This window comes from Echeneis naucrates, chromosome 14 (assembly GCF_900963305.1).
Source record: "Echeneis naucrates chromosome 14, fEcheNa1.1, whole genome shotgun sequence".
Taxonomy (NCBI): domain Eukaryota; kingdom Metazoa; phylum Chordata; class Actinopteri; order Carangiformes; family Echeneidae; genus Echeneis; species Echeneis naucrates.
The window spans coordinates 11,527,968-11,550,203 of record NC_042524.1 but is presented as its reverse complement, the minus strand read 5'-3'; the positions used below and the strand labels follow the sequence as shown (position 1 = coordinate 11,550,203).

Sequence of the window (22,236 nt, the reverse complement as noted above, 5' to 3'; positions counted from 1 at the left end):
TGAAGGGACACTTCCACAGAAATTCTTACACCAGGCAGCAACTTGGTTACCGTAAGGAAAGGAACACCTTCATGTTGCAGCAGCTCTTTTGGCATCTGGGTGCACATATTTTAAAAACCATTTCAGCCTGGGCATGCATGTTTTAATTTTGTCTTTAATAATTACATTTGATCACACTTAATGCATAAATGAGTTAAACTGCTGCAATAGCTACAAGGCACATTCTTGAACAGTGATGCAAAGCTTTAGTTTTCAAATGTATTTGTGCGCCATAGCCACGTGAGCAGTCACTCAACTCCAACTAACTCAAGTAAATCTGACAAGTAATGTTTGACTGCTGAAAAATAAAACATAAATCCTCTCCCTAATATGTCAGTAATTCAGGGCTTTTTCACAAGGCTGTGCATGGTATGAGTTACTGGCTTTGATGTCTGTGTGCTAATGTGTCAGAGAAGAGGCAGCTGTTAAACTTTATCTTTATCGGAATCAGATAAAAATTTGAAATGAATGTGAAATCAAACAACTTGGAAAAGTTTCTCTAAATTATGCTTGCTCTCTTTATTCACTTTAATCCTGTCGATCCAATGCAACAAGTGGGTGGACTCAGTTAAATCTTTGCAAAAAGACTAAGTTATTGAAAATCAAAATGCAACACACTTTGTAGGATATTCCCTATGTTATGTGGGACACTTAAGCCCTCAGTGTGAATGAGTGAGGATATTGCTATGTGTGTGGAAGGAAGCAGCTGTTACACTTGAAAAGCTGAGTGATGTGAGCAGGAGGTGACATGAGGTTGTGCTGGGCTTTATTACTCTTCCAGGACCCGGGACAAAACCTATCTGAGACTTAATTTCATAGGATAAAAAAATTCCCTTTCAGGCCTCCTCAGCTGTCCTGGTGGTCTTTTTTGTGATGGTAACCTAAAATATGGGTGACTGAGGGCTCTGTTTTAATGCTTCAAAACACGGATAAGTAATTAAATCTTTGTTAACATTCTCAAAGAGCTAAAAAGATTGCCCAAAGTGCTTGACTGTACTGAGCCAGTAATAATTTGCAGTTGTTTGGATGTCCAGTGAGCAGAGCCGTCATTCATTCATGTTCTACCACTTATCTGTTTTGGGCTCGTGGGTGTTGCTAGAGCCAATCCCAGCTCACATTGGGCATGGGCAAGGTACACCCTGGATAGGTCACCAGTCCAGACAGACAGACAGAGACAGACAACCACTCACACCTACAGACAGTTTAGAGTCACCAATTAACCCAAATATGATATCTTTGGACGGTGGGAGGAAACCCACGCAGGCACAGGGAGAACATGCAAACTCTACACAGAAAGACCCCAGGCTGGGAACCGGCAACCTTCTTGTTGTGGGGCAATAGCGCTAACCACTATGCTGCCGTGCTGCCCTGAGCAGCGCCGGCAGACTGAAAATTGTTCTGTGACTGCCCTATTGTTCACCCACATGAAACAAAATCCCAGTTCCTCCTATTACTTTGCAGTTTTCAGAATAGGATGTGAGCAATCCTAAGTGTCTTTGGACTTTTCAAAGTTTTCTTTGAGCACAAGTGGAAACATATACTTACCATTCCTCTGTTTAAACTATAGGGGCACAGTGCTATAGTTTGGTTGTCACAGCTGTCTCTCACCCTGAACCTCCCATTTGTCCATCAAACTTCTTCTTTCGGTTGGCTATTTTGCAACTGTGTTTATCACAACACATCTGTTGGGATGAATAAGGCCTTTCTATGGAATGACGAGTGTGATGGGTGCAGAGTTCCCATCATCAGGGTGGATCAGGGTGGAAGCGGTTTCCTTTGGAGTGTGCTGGTGAAAACTGTGAATTGAACAGGATCCCCTCTAATAGCTGATGCACTCACAGTGAACCCATCCTTTAGCATAGAGGCCCGGTAGCCTAACAAAAGCAGCGCTTCATCGACTGTTTTCAGAATGTACAGCATGTGTGGGTGGTGTGTGTATATAAGAGTGAAGGAGGGTCGCAGCATGCACATACAAGCTGTGCTTTCTGGCTTTTTGGGAATAGCAAAGGGAAAACCTTTAGTCCTAACAGCCGGCCTCTACTGTAGCTGTGAGCAAAAGACCCAAATATGGACCGGTGTGGTATTTCTTCTATCTGGTACGAGGTTGCAAAGTCTTCCTCTCCTTGAGAATGAAGGCCAGCCATGAAAGGACAATGAAAATGCACACTTTACATCTTGTTTGATTTTGATTGATTAAATCTTCTAGTAACATATTGTACATTTATTGTAACAAATCATCATTGTTTTCCTTTCAGTAGTGAGCCCCCTCTTAGTGTTGTGCCATGTTGGCCCTTTTCCTGTCTTTTTCAAACCAGATACTTTTGCTACCTCTGGTCTCTTCTGTAATCTTTGACATACATTTCCCCAGAGGTGTGTGACTTTGTTTTGATTAATTTGACAAGAGGAAGTATGTATTTTCACTGCCAACATGCTTTAAATATTTCAATAGATCCGGATTAAGAATGACACACAAGACATCTAATTGTGACCAATGACAGGTGACGGGCCCTAAAACCAGGTGACTTAAAGCTGGCAATCTGTCAGCTGAACTCAGCCAAATGATCTCACCTGATGTGGTGGCACTATGATTAAATGACCTAGACATACATTATCGACTTTCTTCTATACCAGATTGGATCAGTGGTTTGTATTGAGTTCATATTCCAGCACACATCCCTTTACATTTTCACTGAAGGTTTACTGCAGAGGTTGCTCCTCCTCATTTTGCGGTGATCATCTGTGACTATATAGACAAACCAGGAGAGATGTTGTAAACAATAGTTACTAAGGTCAGAGTGAACAAAATGAAAGCAACAGGCATCCCCAGATTCAAAACAAGGATGCAGCAGCAGCAGCAGCAGCAGCAGCAGCTGGAACACCAGGCATAGCCTGAGCTGCTCCTGAAAGACAGAGCAGGAAGCAAGCCTGTCTGGAACTGTGCCGCGGAAAACACCATGTGTCATTTTGTTGCCAACTGCACACATACTGGTGCCTGCCAGCAGCCATACCAACACACGTTTCTGCACCCGCACATATCCTTCCCTTCCTAAGTGCACTGTTCTTCTTTGCAGTGCATGAGCAGCTGTTGTGCAATCACACACTGGGCTGCTCTTTGATTTAACTTCAGTGCTGAGATGATTGAGGCAGGCAAGACCAGGCATATCAACTATGTGACTGAAAAATGGTAAGAGGAGACAAGAATATAAAAGAAGACACACTGGTTGTGGCGGTGGCAGTCTTGCTGGAGAGTGGGCGGTAGATTAATGTTCCTGGCAGGCTCCATTTTGTTCATTTCTAAACATTCCTGTTTCATATTGAAGGTGTTTGAATTGTGGATAATTTTCTATTGAAAAAAAGCTTTAAGTGCAGTCTCATTCATAATAGATTCTTTGGTGCGTCCTACCTACAGTAAATAGTAATTTAATTCCTCTTTGATTATTTGACATGAAATATCTCCTGCTCACTTTGAACTCTGTACAAAACACTTGCAGCCAAAGATGCTGGATATTGCCATTGGTTGGGTGTGTCTATACTGCGTGTGTAGAAGTAGGTACGTGCTTGTTTTTTGTTGGCTTTGGCAAGCTGAAATATTTTCCAAGTTAAGATTATGTCAGCAAATCTTCTTTTCTCAACCCTTGTCTTTGTATTACTCAGTTTTCCTTACATTTTTTATTTTTTATTTTATTTTTCTCATTCTTTCTTCAGTGTTGAAACATTTGTCTGGACTTGAGCTCCTGCTAAACCATTTATGTTTGGGCTCCATTTGAAAATTAAAACATCCATTCTCTTCCATTAATGATTTAATCAACAAACTCCAAATAATATAATAAGTATTAACATTTCATGAATACAAAAGCAAATTTCTACATGCAGCTGCTCTGCAAACAATATTTATCATGCTTTGTTATCAGCTCCAGTTTTTTGAGACCAACAGTATTAATATTCAAGAGCAATACTCCTGCAATATAAAAGAGTATAAACCAGAGATTAAAAAAAAATCTGTTCCTTCATGCAGGGATCATCTTAACCACACATCCACTTTCACAAGATCAGATGCATCCATCAGCAACTTCATAATTCAACCAAAACCTTACATGCCAATTGGGTCCTTGGTACTTTTCTCCCTTATCCATTTTTCTTGTTAATTCATTGACTGCAGGAGAGACAGATGTAGCAGAGTTGTTGGAGGGGACTCAGATCTTTTTTCTGGTACATAAAACTGACTTGTGGAAAAGCATACTGGGTGGCAGAGCCATTACAGATACCAACCGTTTTATGTGTCTGCTGAAGGGGTCTCTACTTAAGACATGTATAACATTCCCATCCAATTTTACTGGCCAAACGTTAATTTTTCTCCTTGTTTCAAACTATGATGATGACATGCACGATAGGATAAAGCAAAGAGTTGAAGCTCCTGTGTGGTATTGAAGTATGTTGCCACCTTTTGACGCCTTACCACAAAACAACTATTTCATATACTAATTTATTAGAGATTTTTAATTTTCAGAGGCTATAAAAGATTATATTAATGTTCCTAACATAGATATATACGTTTATGTGGAAAGTTAAAATTTAAAATTTTGAACCCTTGACTTCCCGATCCACCAAGCTTTGTTGCAGAAATGCGTTGCTGTCTGAGGTGGGCCTGGTCTGCACACTGTTCTTGCACGCTGACATACTTCCAAATAGACCACATAATTTATACTTTTTATTTTGATAACATTGCTTTTAAGAGTGAAAACTCAGGTCCATAACAAATTCCAGATGGACCTGATCCACCACTGGCTGAATCACTGCATTGGCTTTTTTCCTGTATAGAGTCAGAGTTTGTCTTGTGTTTTGTGATGGCTTCACTGTACAATTTTAGTGGGGAAGTGAAAAAGATTAAGCCAAGCTGAAGTAAATTATCAACATTTGTCATAAATTACATGGTCACATGTATAACTCTACTCCACGGACAAGCCAATTGAAAATGTATTTCATTACACAATTTGGCATTACATGCTGAGTTGTGATGGCAAAAATTCAGAATGAGACCTTCTTTGTTTGCTGCACATGAACAGGGTGCCTCAAGAGGAAAAAACTGTGCAATAGGGACCTCTCTTTTCATTTTTACGATTTTCCTAGAATCCTTTGGAGAGCGTGGAAAGACAGGCATGTTTATGAAGGTTTCCAGATGGTCCTGTTTGCACCCCCAGCTTTTCTTTTCAGTTCTTGGGCCATGAAGGATTAATCAAAGTCAGTGGCAAGGGCTGATGGCTAAACACTGTGGCTCTCACTAACCCAGAAGGAACCTCTCTTCTACTGCAACTCAGATTCAGCCCCTGGGCTACAGGACCAGGGAAAGTTGAAACCTGAGGTTCAAAAACCAAGCAAACTTGACTCAAGTATGACCACATAAGTGCTAATAAATGAACTCTGCCCCTAACACAGTTTAAAAGTGCAGCTGATCTCCTCCTTAGGTTAAAGGAATGTGTTTCCAGCACACAGTCAGGAAAGCAGTGTCAACCTTGACAAATACACCTGAACCCTGGTCTCCTTTTGGTAGGTCGGGGGATTGGCCTGCTTAAAAGTAGACAGACAGCACCATATGGCAAGGCAAAGAAATGCACCAGAACAAATTACTGGAAGTTGAGTCATTTAGATTTAAGACATCTAAATATTCACTGTCACATATAAAGACTGTGATTAATGGAGTGTGATGCCACTTTTGAATCAATTTTCAGTGGGTGAAAATGCATTAGTGTGATGCAAGGTGAGCAGAAAATATCCAGGATCCAGGTAGGACTGAGGTTTCTCTTTGATCACAATTTTTTATCCCATCTTGGCACTTAAGGATAGAAGCAGATAAAAGTGCTATCTCCAGAAGAAGATGACAAACTATGGGAAAAAAAAAAAAATACATATATATATATTCTTTTTTTATCACTTTTTATATATATATCACTCACTCACACACACTCAGAAGGGAGAGTTACAACAAATGTGTTACTTTCCAAAAAAGACAGTGTTATTTTTGTTCCCATTAATGATCACTTCAAACAATAAATAGAGGAAACAGTCCTTCAGTTGACAAGGCTAACTGGGACAGGTAGAACAGAGGCGCTCGCAGTCACAATAAACGTCACAAATGATTGTTTTGTAAGATATAGTGTGCCTTTTATCAGGATTGTAATTTAAAATGTATTACATAAATGATTTTTTTCTTTATTAGCGCATGAAAAAACACTGTCATTCTAATATAGGCGAGCAGCTGCTCTACATGGCAATGATGAACACGTACAGCATTCACTACACATGTTGCCTTGCCAGCTGTCAACAGGAACTGCTGTGGTCTGTTCACAGCAGTGTCAGTGGATGATTACAGATGAGTCCACTTCAGATCAGCCATTTGGATTCAACATTATTCGCATACAATAACTGGCTTGTATGAACCAGTCCAAACAGTATAATCTAAAAGCAGAGCAGCATAAATCTCATGTCATGTCATCACATCACTTACCCCAGTACAGTATATATTTGTTCAGTATTGTTATAACAGCTGCAACTTTTAAAGAATTTAGTTATTAAAACATTATTCAGAAATTGTGAAAAGAAACTCCCTGTCTTTGAAAAACCACAGCTAGGGTTTCTGTATATAAGCCTGTTTCATCCATGATAACATTTGTTTAAACCCTTTTTTATGTTACCAAGTAATCAGTTTTTATCCAAGGTGAAAAAAATAAGTGCATATTTGTATTTGTGGAAATATAAATTGTGTTGGCTATAGCACATCTCTGTAGGTCTACACTCAATTGTAATAATGGAGTCCCACAAATCTTTTAAAAGTTATTTTTAAGCCTTATTACAACCAAACAAGTGGAGTAATTGAAATATCATTTTGTGTTGACATCCTGTAAATGAGATGCTTCTCTGGTGTTTATATATATAACTTTGACCATGTTAATACATTTCTCAGCTTTGTCATTAGTTTCAATTTGGCGTAAACATGTGGTGCAGTCTGAGTAAACACTGAACTGGCTGAACCAGATCACCTCAGAAAGAAAATACTGTTTTGGTTTTTTAACTTGGAAGGAGTCTGTGTGTAGCTCTCCTTGTATGGGGTTTCCACTAAGTGAGAAAATTATTACCAGTTGATGGCTGTCATTTTTTTAGTTTTCTGGATAGTCATATCAAAGTGCAATAAGATGGATGTGAACAAAGCCAAGTAGGTTTCTTTAACCCTCCCTGTGTCTGTTTTGTCATACGATGGTTTTATGAAACTTGTATCCAAAAAATTTGAATTTTTACAGCAAACTGTAAAATGGGACAAGAGAAGGCGAAAGTGTTAGTTTACTACTTTCAGTAAAACTATCAATGGCTACTTTAATAGCACATACTTGGTATTTAGGTTCAGCAGGGTTCAGGGTTTAGGTTCATGCATTATTCAAGATATTCATTGTATCTTCACTTTTCAACTGAATCAAATCAAATCAAATCTGATTTATTGATACAGTGCCAAATCATAGCAAAGTTACAACAAGGCACTTAAGATATAGAGCAGGTCTAGACCAAACCCTTTATACTATACCACAATGTTTTGAAATGCTAATTAATGCCATAATCCTGCCCTGTCTGGAAGAAATTCTAGTTGCTCAGCTAACTTGTTTTCCCAGTTTTTGCGTGTAAGTGTAGTTGCAGTCAGGATTATTTTCCTTTCCTTAGCACACACACTGCAGAACTACTTCATATGGTAGCAAAAGTGATCTGGTTAAGGCTGTGGAAAGCACATGGATCTGGTTATCAAAATAAACACATCTCATCTTCCAAGTAACTATTACATTTTTCAATATTTAAAGCAGATAATCAATTTAAATTACTTGAATTATCCTGTAGTACTGCTACTAGTGGATATTGTTCAGATCTTTTAAAGTAATGCTCACTTATTATGTTAATAGAGGCGAGGCCATTTATTTCCTGCATGTATGTTTTACTGCTGCTCAGCAGGCTTTTGCAAACTTTTGTCAAGGTTTACAAGTTTATTATAAAACCTGAAGTGGGTGCACATGTGTGATTTATAGATGCTCAGTGCATCATTGTAGTTTTAGTTCCCCCACTTTGGCCTTAAGCAGTTTCAATCAAACCAACCACATTTTAAACTTTATTATTAATTTGGTGATATGAATTGTTGAATCTCTGTTTGCTGATGTAATTCCATATGCCTTCAGGTTTTTAGTATACATCTAATTTTTACAAATGTTTTTCTTACATAGACTGCTGATATTAACCAGACTCTAGCCATAAAAATGATTAATATGGAATGTCATGTCCAAGGAGTCATGACACTAGAATTCATTGTCAATGTATATTTGCTTTATTATTCAAGTTAAACTACGTATGTAAAGTAAGAAGTATGTAAGTTTGGCACAAGGACTGAAACTGAGTTTGTACAAGACGTTCTGAAACAAGAACTTTCCCTTTCTCCTCAGTTACAACAGCATGTCTGCTATGGGGGAGTAATTGGAGGACACCAAAAAGGAGGGAGGACAGCTGAGGGAAGTAGGAAGGAGAAGAAAATTGGGACACTTAACTGTGCAGTGTCATAGATTGGATGTCAGCTGATGACTGCAGGCCAATAAATGGTCCCCAATGGATAGTTTCTGTTAGTTTTGGGATTGATGCCATCTTTGAAGCCACTGAAAATGAATTGCAGCAGTTATTTGAGAGTTGCTTCAAGTAACTAGTTTGGGACAACTAAATCTGGCTATTGTGAAAGATTTTGACTGCAATCATCCCTGTGACGCACCGTAAAACTCTAATGGCTTTTGATTAGTTTGTCAAAGTTAAAACGAATACTAAGCATAAAAGAGGATGTCCACGGTTAGCATTTATGAGCCACTGGGAACTCTTTACCAGAGTGATGTGGAACGCCTTCGTTGTTTTGACTTTGAAGTTGCATGTATTAAATAATAGTCTATCAGTGGTGGAGATTTACAAATGAATAGCTTCAAGCAACTGCACTATACCATGTCTTTAAATGCATGAACTGTCAGTGTTAGATACTTCTTACAGAGTTTATTGAACAATCAAGGAAAAGCCCCATTTAACCTTTTTTACCACATAGAGAAGGAAATAATGTTTGATGCTACATCTATTAGCTTTTGAATACAAGCAGGTGGTGTTTGCGGTTTAGACAAATGTACTGCAGAGGGATAATGTGTAGGCTCTTCAACTGCAAGCACGTGGAAACACAAAACAACTTGGGAAGACTGGTGCTAAAGCTGTAAGGGCCTAAAACTGAGTCGAGTTTTTCTACAGACTGTACTTAATTCTATTTTATCTTGATGTGCAGACCAATTGGCATAAAAATCACATTTTAGTTGTAGAAATATCACAACAGATGCATATAAATGTTTTATCAGTTCGTTCCAAAAATAACTTAAAAAAAGTGATTTTTCTGCATAAAAATATTGTATGTTAATCCGGTTTCCAGATGAGTTCCTGCAAATCTGATAAAGAGAGCGTAGATTGTGGCCTGTTGAATGTTTAATGGATAACAGAGATGGGACTATGCCCGCAAAGCCATAATCTAAAAACGATGGTGAGAAAGAGTAAAAAAATGTATACATAAATAACAAGTAAGTGCAGTAGCCTTATAAACTTTGACAGCAGAACAGGCCCAGCCTTGATCCCTTCGGTGTGAAGTTTACATGTTCTCCACGTCCTTGTATGGGCTTTCTCCAGGTCATCTGTTTTCCACACACAGTCCACCCACATGTAAGCCAGGTGGACTGGGGATTATGTGTGAGTCTAATCGTCTGTGTGTCAGCCCATCCTCTGCAGAGGACTGATGATGAGCTGTCCAGGACATTCCCCCTACCGCTGATGTGTTCTGGGACAGGCCAGGCAGGTCATACAGATTCTTGTAGATTCATGTAGCCTGTATTGCTGCCCTTTGTTTCCACATATGAAGATAGCACACAGTTTCTTTTTTGAGCGTAGGAAACTTTGTTTTGAGGTTCCCTCTTCCTGACTGCTTTGGCTGATCATTTTATGGGGTGTTTTACATGCCAGCACACCAAGAGAGAGGTCAGGAGTGACCGGGGGGTACGTCTTATGAACTGGTAAACCAGAAAATGTTTTTGGAAAACTTTGAGCTGTAATAGCAGAAAAGGTCCTGTGTGTTATTGGAAACACTGAATTGTTTATCGAGAATAACAACCTAAAGGCTGGTACTTGAATCTAAATATGCAAAATATTCAATGTAGACATTACTCATACACATCTCGAATGATGTTAGATTGGTGTTTTGGCAAAGTAAGTAAACCCAAACATAGATTTAGTTGTCATGATGTAACTGTAATTTTCAAAATACTTATTTATTCATCTTCTTTGGACTCACACTGGGCAGTGGAGCAATGACTGATGTCATCTGTTTGCTTTTTTATGCTAACTAGCATGGGATTGAAGCTTTGTTGTTTTAACTAAACTGGATGTGTGCTTCTGAATGAAACAGTGCAAATGTGTCCAACCACAGGATGGAGTCTTGTGAAATCTTGTTGCGTCAACCAGCCTAATATATGTCAGAGGCCCGGGCTCGGCTGAATATAATCCGAGGGTTATTTCTTATCACAACATTCTGCATAAAACAAGTAACAGGCTGCTGAAGGTGATGTGTTGTAGTTGCAATGGACTTCCAATTCTAAACTTCCAGAAAACTGTCCCCTTCCACTAAGGTGCTAATAGCATCTGACAGCAGGTATACAGTTGGGATCATGCGTCAACATCTCACATGAAAAGCATACTCCCTCCTTCTCAAGCCCGATCCTGCTGCCGCGCACCTCTCTCAGCACCTCTCTTCCTCCAAATGTCCCAGCTTTCATCCCAATAAGCAGACCTTAACCCAAACATATATCTATTCAGTTGGGGGATGAAGTGCAGATACATGACATACTAGGCCATTCCAAGGACCTGAGTCAATGCATAAACAACTCCTCCGCTATGTCAGGAAAATATTTATCTTTGCTCATAGAACTTCTTAAGATAGTGTCAACACTGCTTAGAGACACAATTACATTTGTGGATGGAGAACTAAGAGTCCTCATGGAAATATAAGTGTATAATATGAGTAAAGCTGAGAATACTTGCAGAGATATAAGACTATTATACTGATAAAAATGACAGCCAAAGTAACATTAGATATAACTCTTGCGTATGATCATGTAGCAAGTTTTCTCCTTAAGTTATTTATATTATTTATTTATTATATATATATATATATATATATATATATATATATATATATATATATATAAAATATAATATAAATATATGTTATATATATATATATATATATATATATATATATTATACTGGGCCAGTATGTTGAAATCGTTATATGCAAAACATGAAATATAAATATAATCAAAGCTGGTCATTACTGAATTATTTTTCCTTCTCTGCTTCCCCTCAGTAACCACAACGCTATCTCCAGGCTCAGGCCACACCAGAAGATGCAACGACACAGAGAAGGCCTACTGTGTGAATGGCGGCGACTGTTACTTCATAGATGGTGTAAATCAGCTCTCCTGCAAGTAAGTTATCTCATCTGATTTACTGCTTTACTTTGAATTCAGAATTTTCTTTTTTCGACCTCTCTTTGTTCAAGATTCATTCATTAAAACAAAACTGTCATGAAAATCTTTGCACTGTATTATTTTTCAACCCCAAACTATACTTTTTGATCTTGTTGTTTATTTTCCTGAGAGCCCTCTATTCCAGTTTTTTGTTTTGTTTTTTTTTTTCCCAGCGACAGGCCTAACTACCCACCTGTTGTGTATTTTAACACTAATAATGGAGTGAGGCGGTGGTGTGCTCATCCTTTTAAGTCATGTTTAGTGTACAGGGGGGCTGCACATTAAAAGCCCTTTCAAAATGTCATGAGTCACTGGTTTAGTAGTGAGCAAATATTTATGCCTGTTAGAGGCCCCCAATGAGGTAAATAGAATCATTGCTTACATTTGAGGTCCTTGGCAGAGGAGATCAAGACCCATGTGTAACGTAGGATGGAGGAAAGATGTCGCTTTGCTTTTCAAGAAGAGAAACGGTTGACATTATCCAAGAAACAACCCTTTTTTTATGTTTGACATTTACGTTTTAGTTTAGTTTAGTGTTGGACTCAAGGTCAAGAAACATTATTTGGAAAGATGTTCAGGAGAAGTCAACATTTAAAACAAACAGTTTTCTTTCATGTTTTTTTTTTTTTTTCTGTTTTTCTGCTGTAATGACGACTTGATTAACTGACTAGTTGATCATAAGAAGCCTAAAAAGCAAAAACATGGCCTGGGTCCAGTTTCTCAAATGTGAACATTCGCTGGTTGCCATCTGTCAAATTCAATTGAATATCCTCATGTTGGATGTATGTCCAACAAAAGAAAGCAAATTTTATACATCAGCTTTTGTTGTTTAGTTTTGAAAATATATGTTTTGTTATGGGCCAATGGATTTATAAATCGATCACAAAATAATAGACTAAATATGAATGAAAGCTATAGTCGTAATGAAGTTTTATTCTGGACAATACAATTTTGAGAAGCTCCATTACAACCGGCAAAACCTAATAACATATATCAGCAACACACACATTATAGTGTGTCATGGTTGTCAAATATTATGTTGCATGTTCTGTTAAACCATATGTCAGCATAGCATAGGGCCTTTGGCCTGTTTTGACATAGAGCTGAAACATTGGCTACGTCTTCTGTGCCCAGTTGGCCCAGTGAAGAATGCCTGACGAGCAATGAGGACACGGCTGCAACAGCCGTTCAATACGCTGTGTACAAATTGGAGGCAGCAATAACTCAATTGTTGCAGTTAATTCACTCACAGCTGGGGCATGGGTCCAGAAAAGTTGGATAATGCAGTGAAGGCCTGCGGGGATTTGTTGCCCCACAGCCATCTCATTCAATATAGGCCAGGCTTCAGTGGGTATTACTAACTGGCTAAACAAGTCCTGCAGACAGCTAGTCCCACTTTTATGTCCGGCTCCTTCACTTTGAAGTATAAACTTTTACTTCTACTGTTTTGGGAAAGGTAAGGTTGATAAATGATCCAAAGAAGCTTACTCACAAAAGGAACCATATATTTGTGATGATTTCCTAAACATAAACAGACTCAACTGTAATAGAGACATTATTGACACATTAACAAACAAACTGTAGATAAGTGGTTAAATCAATTGTCCTTCTAATATTAAGCATCAGTATGATGTTTTGTTATGAAAATGCCAAACATGGTTTGTAGTTCAGATTGATTTTCTCTTTAATGACGAATTGATCAAGTGACTGTTTTTCATCAAGAAAGGTTAACACAACACAAAATATGAGCAGGATTACCAACTAGGTGTGATGGGAACTTTTAGAAAATCATGTCCATCTGCAAGTGAAGAAAGGCAAAACCTGTTTCAGTCTACTATATCTACAGTTTGGACAGTATTTTCATGTACAGGTACTGCTTCTTGGGAAATATGATACATGATTAAAATATTATTAAGATATTAGAGTTGTCAGCTACAACACAGTGGATATTTAAATCCTCATCTGATTTTTTAATCATCAAGTGACAGTTCATTTGTGTCCTCTTTTAAGTTTAGGCCAAGTTTTCTTAGTAAAGGTGTTACTCTAATTACATATCATCACTCAGGATGAGGAATTGTTGTGTTGTGTGAAGCCAGTGATCATGACCAATGGCTTTTGTTAGTCATGTAGTCTAGTAGTGACTGTGTAATATCAGCACGCCTAAAAGACCAACTGCCTGTCCTTAATGAGGAAGTGTCGTTTGACCCAGCACACCTGATGGTGATAATAAGAAGCCTGTCTTCATTCACAAAAGGATAAAACTACGTGTTAGAAAATCTGATGTATGTATCAAAGCACAAGTCAACAGAGATGCATGCTGCTGTATTTTTTTATTTGCTCGTTTTTCTTACTCTACTTTACCTTACTCTCCTCTGGTATCAGTTATAAAACTGTCTCAGTTGCAGGTTATGACCAAAGCTACCAGACTTCCAACAGGCACCAAGAAAAGAAACAACATTACCCCATTTTCAGCTTTGCTGCACAGCCTCTCTAGGATTGATTTATTGATCACCTACAAAGCAGTGCACAGTTTATCCCCAGCTATGTTCCACATTTTTGTCCCTAAACTCATGAGCATTGCTTTTCTTTCATCCCCAAAGTAAAGACTGAAGTCAGGTCAAAAAGAGGTGGACTATATATATATATATATATATATATATATATATATATAGTTATTTTTTTTGCTGACTGACTTTGAGTGGTTTTTCTTTCACTCAAATACCTCCTCCTCTAAATTTACTATATCAGGAAAGTAATAATATTATTTATAATAATTATGTTACTAACGTATGCTAACTAATATATATTATGTTATTTTATTAGTAATGTTATAAATTTCATTTATTTAGTTGTAATGATAATATGAACAGGTGTCTACAGTAATCAGCGTTGCACAGCTTTTGGAACACAAACGTCAAATTAGGGACTTTCCTTTTCCTTTTTTTTTCATTTGCTCCATGTGGATTCTCTGTGACCTGGAACAATATGTGTGGAGGGGTGAGTTTGCACCTCACTTTCCGTCTTTTCTTCTTCATAACATCTGTTCACTCCTTCCCAGATGTCCGGCTGGATACTTTGGCCCACGATGCTTACAGACTGAGCCACGGCGGTTGTTCATGCCCAATCCAAGTATGTTCACTTGATATGAGCAGCTGAAACAGAGACACAGTTGTCACTGGATTACCTCTGTGGACTCCTGCTGCCCAGTCCCCAGTTCTTTTCGTCTTTCTCCTCCTCTTTCTCTTTCTCAGGTCAACATGCAATGAGCTGTGCACTGCACCATGTTCATGGTGGTGTCATCCATGGGAACACTCTGCTTCTGCTGTCCGTAGTTGTGCTGTTGTTCTAATTCTGTGTCTCTCTGCCTCTTTCTCCCTCCCTACCCCCCACCCTCCCTCCTCACCTTTCCTTACGCATACTCCTCTTTTCACTCCACCCTTTCCTTCTCTCTCTCTCTCCCTCTCTCTCTCTCTCTCTCTCTCTCTCTCTCTCTCTCTCTTTCTGTCTTCTTTCTGTCCCTCACTCATCCACCACCCATCTCCTCTCTCTCTTCCTATGGCTTTGTTTCTTTCCATCAGGTGTCCAAATGACTTTACTGGTGATCGCTGTCAAACCTACGTTATGGCCAGTTTCTACCGTATGTCAATTTCCTCCTCTGTCACTCTGTCAGACTGTCTTTGTGTCATGTGTGCATGCTGGTTGGAGAAAAGACAGAATTAGTTTGGTGTTATTACCTAATACTTGTGTCTGTAAATCGTCTGATGACTCATTCACAAGCTGGCATAGTCTAGTGGAGTCTGTTATTGTGCTTGCTCTGCATGTGAGAGTGTGTGCCCCTTAACTGATAGTATATTGCATGTGCACTCTCAGAACACAAGCTGATAGTAAATGTGGTAGAAACAAATAGAGTGTGACTTTAGTTGCTCTGTGGACTTTGATTTGCATATAGTCAGCTGCATGTACCAACGCGATCTAATGGCAAAGCAGTCACTAACAATTTACCTTTGACTCACATTTTAATGATGCTTGTTTCAGACCACAACAAACACATGCAAATGAAGGGCTGAACAGTTAGCAATAATTAATTTGCATAACAGATAACTGAATGTGTTAGGTACATCGGCTACTCTTAGAAAATAAGTTATTGGGAGCTACTTGAAACAATCCAATGAGTTAAAGCTTAACATTTCTTCATAAATATATTGGTATGATTTGAGACCCCATTTTAACAGTCAGTCTGTAGAACACACATGACAGAACATGGAAATAGTCCACTCAGCAATCTTGCAAGTCTTGATTGATTAGATTTGAAAGCTAATAAAAGCGGATAATTAGGGATTTCCACTAGGTCCAAATCTTTTAAAGGCTACTCTTCTCTCACTCAAATGATCACAGTAGCTTTAATTACATCTTACGTGCACAAAAAAAGCTAGATATGCTTTCACCTCCAGCAGTTAATTAAGAGATGGTATTTTCCAGAACAGCCAATAACTTGGTTAAAACTAAGATACGGTTGTTCTTCTGTGAACATTCAGCGAATTCCACCTGTTGCTACCAAACATTGCTTCAGATGTACATTAGCAACAAAATGCTGCTCTCACAGCAGAAATCCTATAAGTGCACTTCACACACTATACCAGAGCACCACGTCAAACTGCTGTGCTAGCCTGGGGTAAGAGAACTTAGCCATGCACAAACCCAACACGGCAACATCAGCAAACACATCCATCAACAGCAGATTTATACCATGATTAGATGAAGGTTTGTGGGGACTACAGCTTGATAGGTCTTGCCCTATAGGTTTCTCACATTGAAACCCATCCACATGCTCTGGAATCGCATTCATTCAGATTACTGTTACTGCAGTCTGAGTTATTCATACATCAGTGTTACCTGGTGGTTGATTGCCTCTGAAGAATCTTAAATGCCGTTGAAAGTTGAGCTGACATTAATGAAACATGAACAACTAAGATCTGACATATATTTGACTTGCTCCTCTAAGGGAAAGGTATGCAAAGATACAGTATAATAATAATAATGATAGGACATGTCAATCAGGATAGGAGAAGCAAAGAATTTCCAGCTTTCTTACTACATATTGTGAGTTTCATGTGTTCACATGTTCATGTGGTTACCATTTAACTTCAAATGACACATTTAAAGGAACTGCATCTGCTTTTGGAGTTGAATCTCATCCTTCAGTCTGATTTACACATAGTGTTTTTGTATGTTGGCTAAGAGTGCAATGTAAAAATCCCCTTCTTAACTGCGAGTAATTTTATCTCATATTAAGTTGTGATACACTGTGATGAAATTACTTGCTTTTTGGCAGAGAAGACAGTGGGAGCAATCACTCCTGCATTTCTGCATTCTGTTTAACTTCGGTGCAGCTGTGCGACTGCATCAAGGACAGCATTTATTTCCAGTTCTCATCCAGCCAACACAGACTGAGCATTGATTACTTGGCCTACTCACACATATATGTTCAAATCAATGCCCTGATTGTTTATAATCAGAGAGAAATTTAAAAGTGAAAAAGGGAGGGCAGTGAAATCCTTGGTGGTACAAGATGTATTCATACCTCAAAATGTTCTTCATTTAATTAAAAGTTATGATTTAAGATAAAAATATTAAGTCTCCACTTGTCCAAGTCTAAGTATACGATTGAATATTTTTTTCTGTACATAGCTGTCAAAGTTTGCAGATTCACAGTCTAAATCAGGTTCATGAAAACCAGCATGACTGTTGCATTGGATTTAGATTTTAAAGTAAGCACTATAGCGACACCATTAGGGTTTGTTTCTTTCTTTCTTTTATTTTTACATTTTTAATCATAATTCAGGTTTGTATTCTCCTTTTATTTGAGGAGACTACATCAGATTTTCTCTGCAAGAGCAGACAAATGTGTGCACACACATCCATTCCATGCTTACAGGCCCGCCTCCTGGAGGGCGCCTCCCATCCCCAGGAGATACCACAGAGAAGGAGGATGGCTTCTGCTCCTCAGCCATAAGGGTTTGGTTAACAAGAGCATGTTGTCATAAGAACAGCTGGGACTCACTTCAACCCAAGTAAAGCAAGTGAGCTGCCAGAGATATGGATTCAGCTGGTTGGTGCAACCTCCCTATGGCCTCACTGTGCTATATAAAAGGAAGGAACCATAATTCTTCTTATTCACCACGATTAGTCAGATACTGCACACAAACAAATCTTTTTAACTTGCCTGTTCATGTGATGGGTGTGTTTGGGAACTGACGTTGTAACATTTTTTTAGAAAGCAGAAAACTGAAAGCACAGGTAATCTCAGTGGATGACGCATACTTTCCTGATACATGAAATAGAGCTTCGCTGTCTGTAAACCTGAAAGCGCCATCAAGAGATACATGTAAAATGTAGAAGTGAGGTGCCTCCTGTAAAAGCAACAATAACACTGGACAGGGTTGAGACATACACAACAAAGACAAAAGGAACATCCAAAGCCAAGCTCCACAGCTAGGGTCACTATACTTGTTGAAATCCAAGTATTAGTGTTAAAATGATAGCTGTGTAGTTTGTGTACTGTGATGTGAAATGTGTGTTGCATGCTGTAAGTGTGTTCTGGTGTCTTGTCTGTGACATAACTGATCACGTCAGTCTGACAATTACTGACAATTGTACGTTTTCTCAATTACTGTAATGTCCATTTTTTGTTTGCTTTACTATAAATTAGAAGGTGCCACTCTCTTAATCTTTTGTTTCTTTTTTTTTCTTTTCTTCCAACTGTCAACCCTCTGCACTGGCAGAGCATCTTGGAATTGAATTTATGGGTATGGAACAATGCATTTTGATTCTCAGTCCTAGCATAGATCCTAAATAGACGTCGTTTGGTTTGACATGTTCCCGTTTCGTCTGTGGTGTGAACTGTAAATCATGTCATCCCTTGATTAACCGATCAATCTCTCGACCAATCATACAGTAACTCATTAAAATGGCGTACCCTCAGTCACCAAAACTGATCCTCCATCAAACATCATTAACACCTGCACTTCTCATACGTGTATGATGGAAAGTGAAATTATTAACAAAATTTGAGTGAGGGTAGTTTCCTTTTTAGAAAGAGTTTCTTTTCTTATTCTATCTGTAACAAGCATGTTAAGTCATGTTTGTAGTTACCAGATTCCTTTCCTGAATCTTCTGCTTTACCTGTCTGATTTCTTTAGTTTCATGCTTTTATTCTTTGTCTTGATACGCCATCTCTGTCTTTTTATTCATGTTTCTTGCACTCCGTCGTTTGAATAACTGAATTGTGACTTTAAAGTTTGTTTTTTTTTCTTCTTTCTGTCATTATTTCAATCCACGTTGTGTCTGCTCCGTTTTCCAGAAAAGTGCTTCAGTGGTTGAGAGTGTAAAATGCATGCAAGTTGCATATTTTCAGAGATCATGTTGTTATACAACTCCATTTATGTGCTGCACCAGGAGGATATTGTGCTGCTACACCATCACCAGAATCATTTCCTCTGTTTTAAATTCTTTACAAGTACCTATATCAGTGTTGGTCAAATATTACATGTAGTTTACTGCTATAAATAACTTCAGTGATTTATTGATGACATCACAAATTTGCAAGTCCATGTAAAATGGCTGCTGTTAATGAATGGAGGAACCATCAGATGGAAATGGTTGTACGAATCCGATTACTTCTTATTATATTATTTATCAGGGACCCCACTACGTCTAAGCGCCATCATTTTCCCCTGGGGAAACCGAGAGGCTAACTCAACCTCACATAAGCTCTTCTCTGGAAAAGCCATCAGATTCTGTTAAGATTTCTTCAGTTTTATTATGTTCCATTCAAAATTCCCTCTTTCATGTGTGATTATAACAAAAAATCAAGGAGCTTACTAAATGCCTGAGCTGATGAAGACGTCTTTACCATGAATGATTCAACTTTAGAATTCAAGGATTGTGTAAAACAGCACATTTCCAGTTCAAATACAATACTGCACAGTTTGCAGCTTTTAATTTTTAATAATCTTCAGCCTTAACCATGATAATATCAAATGTAATTTGAAATTAATTTGAAAGGTTTTCAAATTCCTCATGGAACACATTTGGTTAATAAATCAGTCCAACTACTGCTGAGTCCCTGCCCACACCTACGCTGCCTTACTGCAGCACAGGGAGCTACAACATCTGTTGTATTTGTGATTATGTGAGAGGAGAGGCTTGACTGTGAAGTGAGTTACCACGTAAGATGAAGCTTCATACTGCTCAGGATTTAGTCCCCCCCCCCAAAAAAAAAAAAAAAAAAATGTAAAGTGGGACTGTTCAACTTCAAGAGACTGATTTTTTTTTTCTTTTCTTTTCCTGTTATTTCTCTCAATGTGTGTATGTGTGTGGGTGTGCTGTGTGTCTGTGGGTGTGATGTTGACAGAGGCAGAGGAACTCTACCAGAAAAGAGTCCTGACAATCACGGGTATTTGTGTGGCTCTGTTGGTGGTGGGCATCGTGTGTGTGGTTGCCTACTGTAAAACCAAGTAAGTTATGCTAATAAATGGATCAACTCATGATTTTTGAACATGTAGACTTTGCTTTTAGATTTCTTTTACTGCTTGGATTTTATTGATGATATTTATTACAATGAGTATGAATAAACCTACTCTATCAGCCAGTTACTACTAGATTATTGTGTTTAGTGTCTTAAAATGTGTTTCTTTTTATTATTTGATCAATACAGTACTGGTAAAACAATTTATGTAGTTGTTGCATGAAACAATAAAACACATTGTTAAATCATATTAACCACAATGATAAGAGACAGACTAATTGGTACTTGCTCAATAGGAAACAAAGAAAGAAGATGCACAATCATCTGCGACAAAACATGTGTCCAGAACATCCCAATCGTAACCTTGCTAATGGACCCAATCACCCAGGACCAGGCACAGAGGAAATCCCTATGGTAGATGTGAGTTTCTGAAAGTATTTGTGACTTTATTAATCTATACACCTGCAAATAAAGACCAAATGGTTTTAAGCTTGGCCCTTTTTCACATCTGTCCATCTGTCAAATCCATTTTTTTGGCCCAACATAGTACAAATCAAAGAATGTCCCTGCAACTGAGCGAGTCATACGGCCTGCAACAGAGGGATCGTTCCCTGCCAGCCATGCCTCTTCAAGATCTCACAACTCTTCCACACGAGCCCATTCATCGACTCACAGGTAAGCACGCAATGTATATCACTTTCCAAATACCCAAACCCAAACAAAACAGATTGATTCATTTGATTAACTGTTTGAAAACTGCTGCTTGTTTCTTTTTAAAAAGCTAAGCTTTTTTCCCCCCAAAGTGAAGCATACTGGGACACACCGGGGTGTGTGTGTGTGTTAACACTGGTTTTATTTGTCAGACATGAAGAACGGACATGGAGCCTGGAACACTCTGACAGTATCCTCTCTGACTCGCCGGGAATGATGTCATCATCTGTTGGGACCAGTAAATGCAGCAGTCCTGCGTGCATGGAGGCGCGGGCACGACGCGCCGCACACTGTGGTTACTCTGACCCCCATCGGCCAAGCCTACAGTACGGGGATTCCTTTGACTCGCTGGGAGACTCTCCGCACAGTGACAGGTGGGAAACAGGCCTGTGTCGCTGATATGGCTCTGGGTTTGTTATGAACATTTTGAGAAGTTTCCTCTCTCTGCTGGTTCTCTCTCAGCCTCGAGAGGCCAGTCAGGGCACTCTGAGAGACTCAGTGGAAACTGACACACAGCAGGCATGATGATGAAATACGCTAAGGTAGGCAAGAGTGAGAAACAGTGCTTATTTCAATGGGAACTCTGTGCATATAGCTACTGTAAAGTAATTCTGTGGCCAGGGTGTAATTCTGATTGGCAAAAGTGTTCCCTTTAGCCCTCTTTAAGGAACTATGTGACATTTTGGGAAATGCATGTTTACCATCTTGCCCACAGTCACATAAGAACATTTAAATTTCATGTTTGTGTCACAGAGCCAGGACTGGGATGTGTTAACTTTGTCTAGCACAAACCAGAGAAGCATGAATTTAGCTTGCCCCACCTGTCAGAGGTGAAGAAATATGACTTTCAGCAATATCATTGCCATCTATTTGTCAGGTACCTATTTCTGTACTGAAGGCTCAGAGATATCAATCTTCTCAAGTGATGTGGGCAAGATGGCAAACAAGCCTATTTTCCCCGAAATGTTCCAGTGTTGTTTTAATGTGAACGAGAAGTTGACAGCTTAATTGATTCACTCTAAATAATGTGCTTTCAGGTCTTCTTAATGTTTTCCATTTCAGTAGTACTCAGTGTCATGTATTTCCTGAATCTGAGGTTGCTTTTTAAAGACACACTGCTTAATTTTGTTATCAGGCCCAAACGTGAGCTCCAACACCACAATACCTACCGTCATTCCTTATGTAATGAATTCCAACGTGGTTCACAGATGAGCGTCACTCTTTAGCAGTTTTCTTGGATATGGGAGCAGTATTGGGTCGTATAGTGAAATTTTGGAATACACATGTTGCAGAAGTATACACAAAACCCCCCAAAAAACTGGTGATTGGGTGTTTCAGTAGTAG

The 22,236-nt window shown here is 38.7% G+C and overlaps 1 protein-coding gene across 4 annotated transcripts in view; it reads left to right on the top strand.

Annotated features, from left to right (window-relative positions):
• nrg2a (neuregulin 2a) overlaps positions 1-22,236 on the top strand; it is a 64,886-nt gene that overhangs the window by 38,756 nt on the left and 3,894 nt on the right. For 2 of the 4 annotated variants that reach the window (XM_029518771.1, XM_029518768.1), the window contains exons 4-10: positions 11,492-11,612; positions 15,233-15,291; positions 18,437-18,460; positions 20,068-20,170; positions 20,478-20,601; positions 20,729-20,856; positions 21,045-21,266. In XM_029518771.1, coding sequence (XP_029374631.1) covers positions 11,492-11,612; positions 15,233-15,291; positions 18,437-18,460; positions 20,068-20,170; positions 20,478-20,601; positions 20,729-20,856; positions 21,045-21,266 — 781 coding nt within the window. Of the gene's footprint in view, positions 1-11,491; positions 11,613-14,712; positions 14,784-15,232; positions 15,292-18,436; positions 18,461-20,067; positions 20,171-20,477; positions 20,602-20,728; positions 20,857-21,044; positions 21,267-22,236 lie in introns of all 4 variants that reach the window. The other 2 variants (XM_029518770.1, XM_029518769.1) reach the window with 2 other exon arrangements.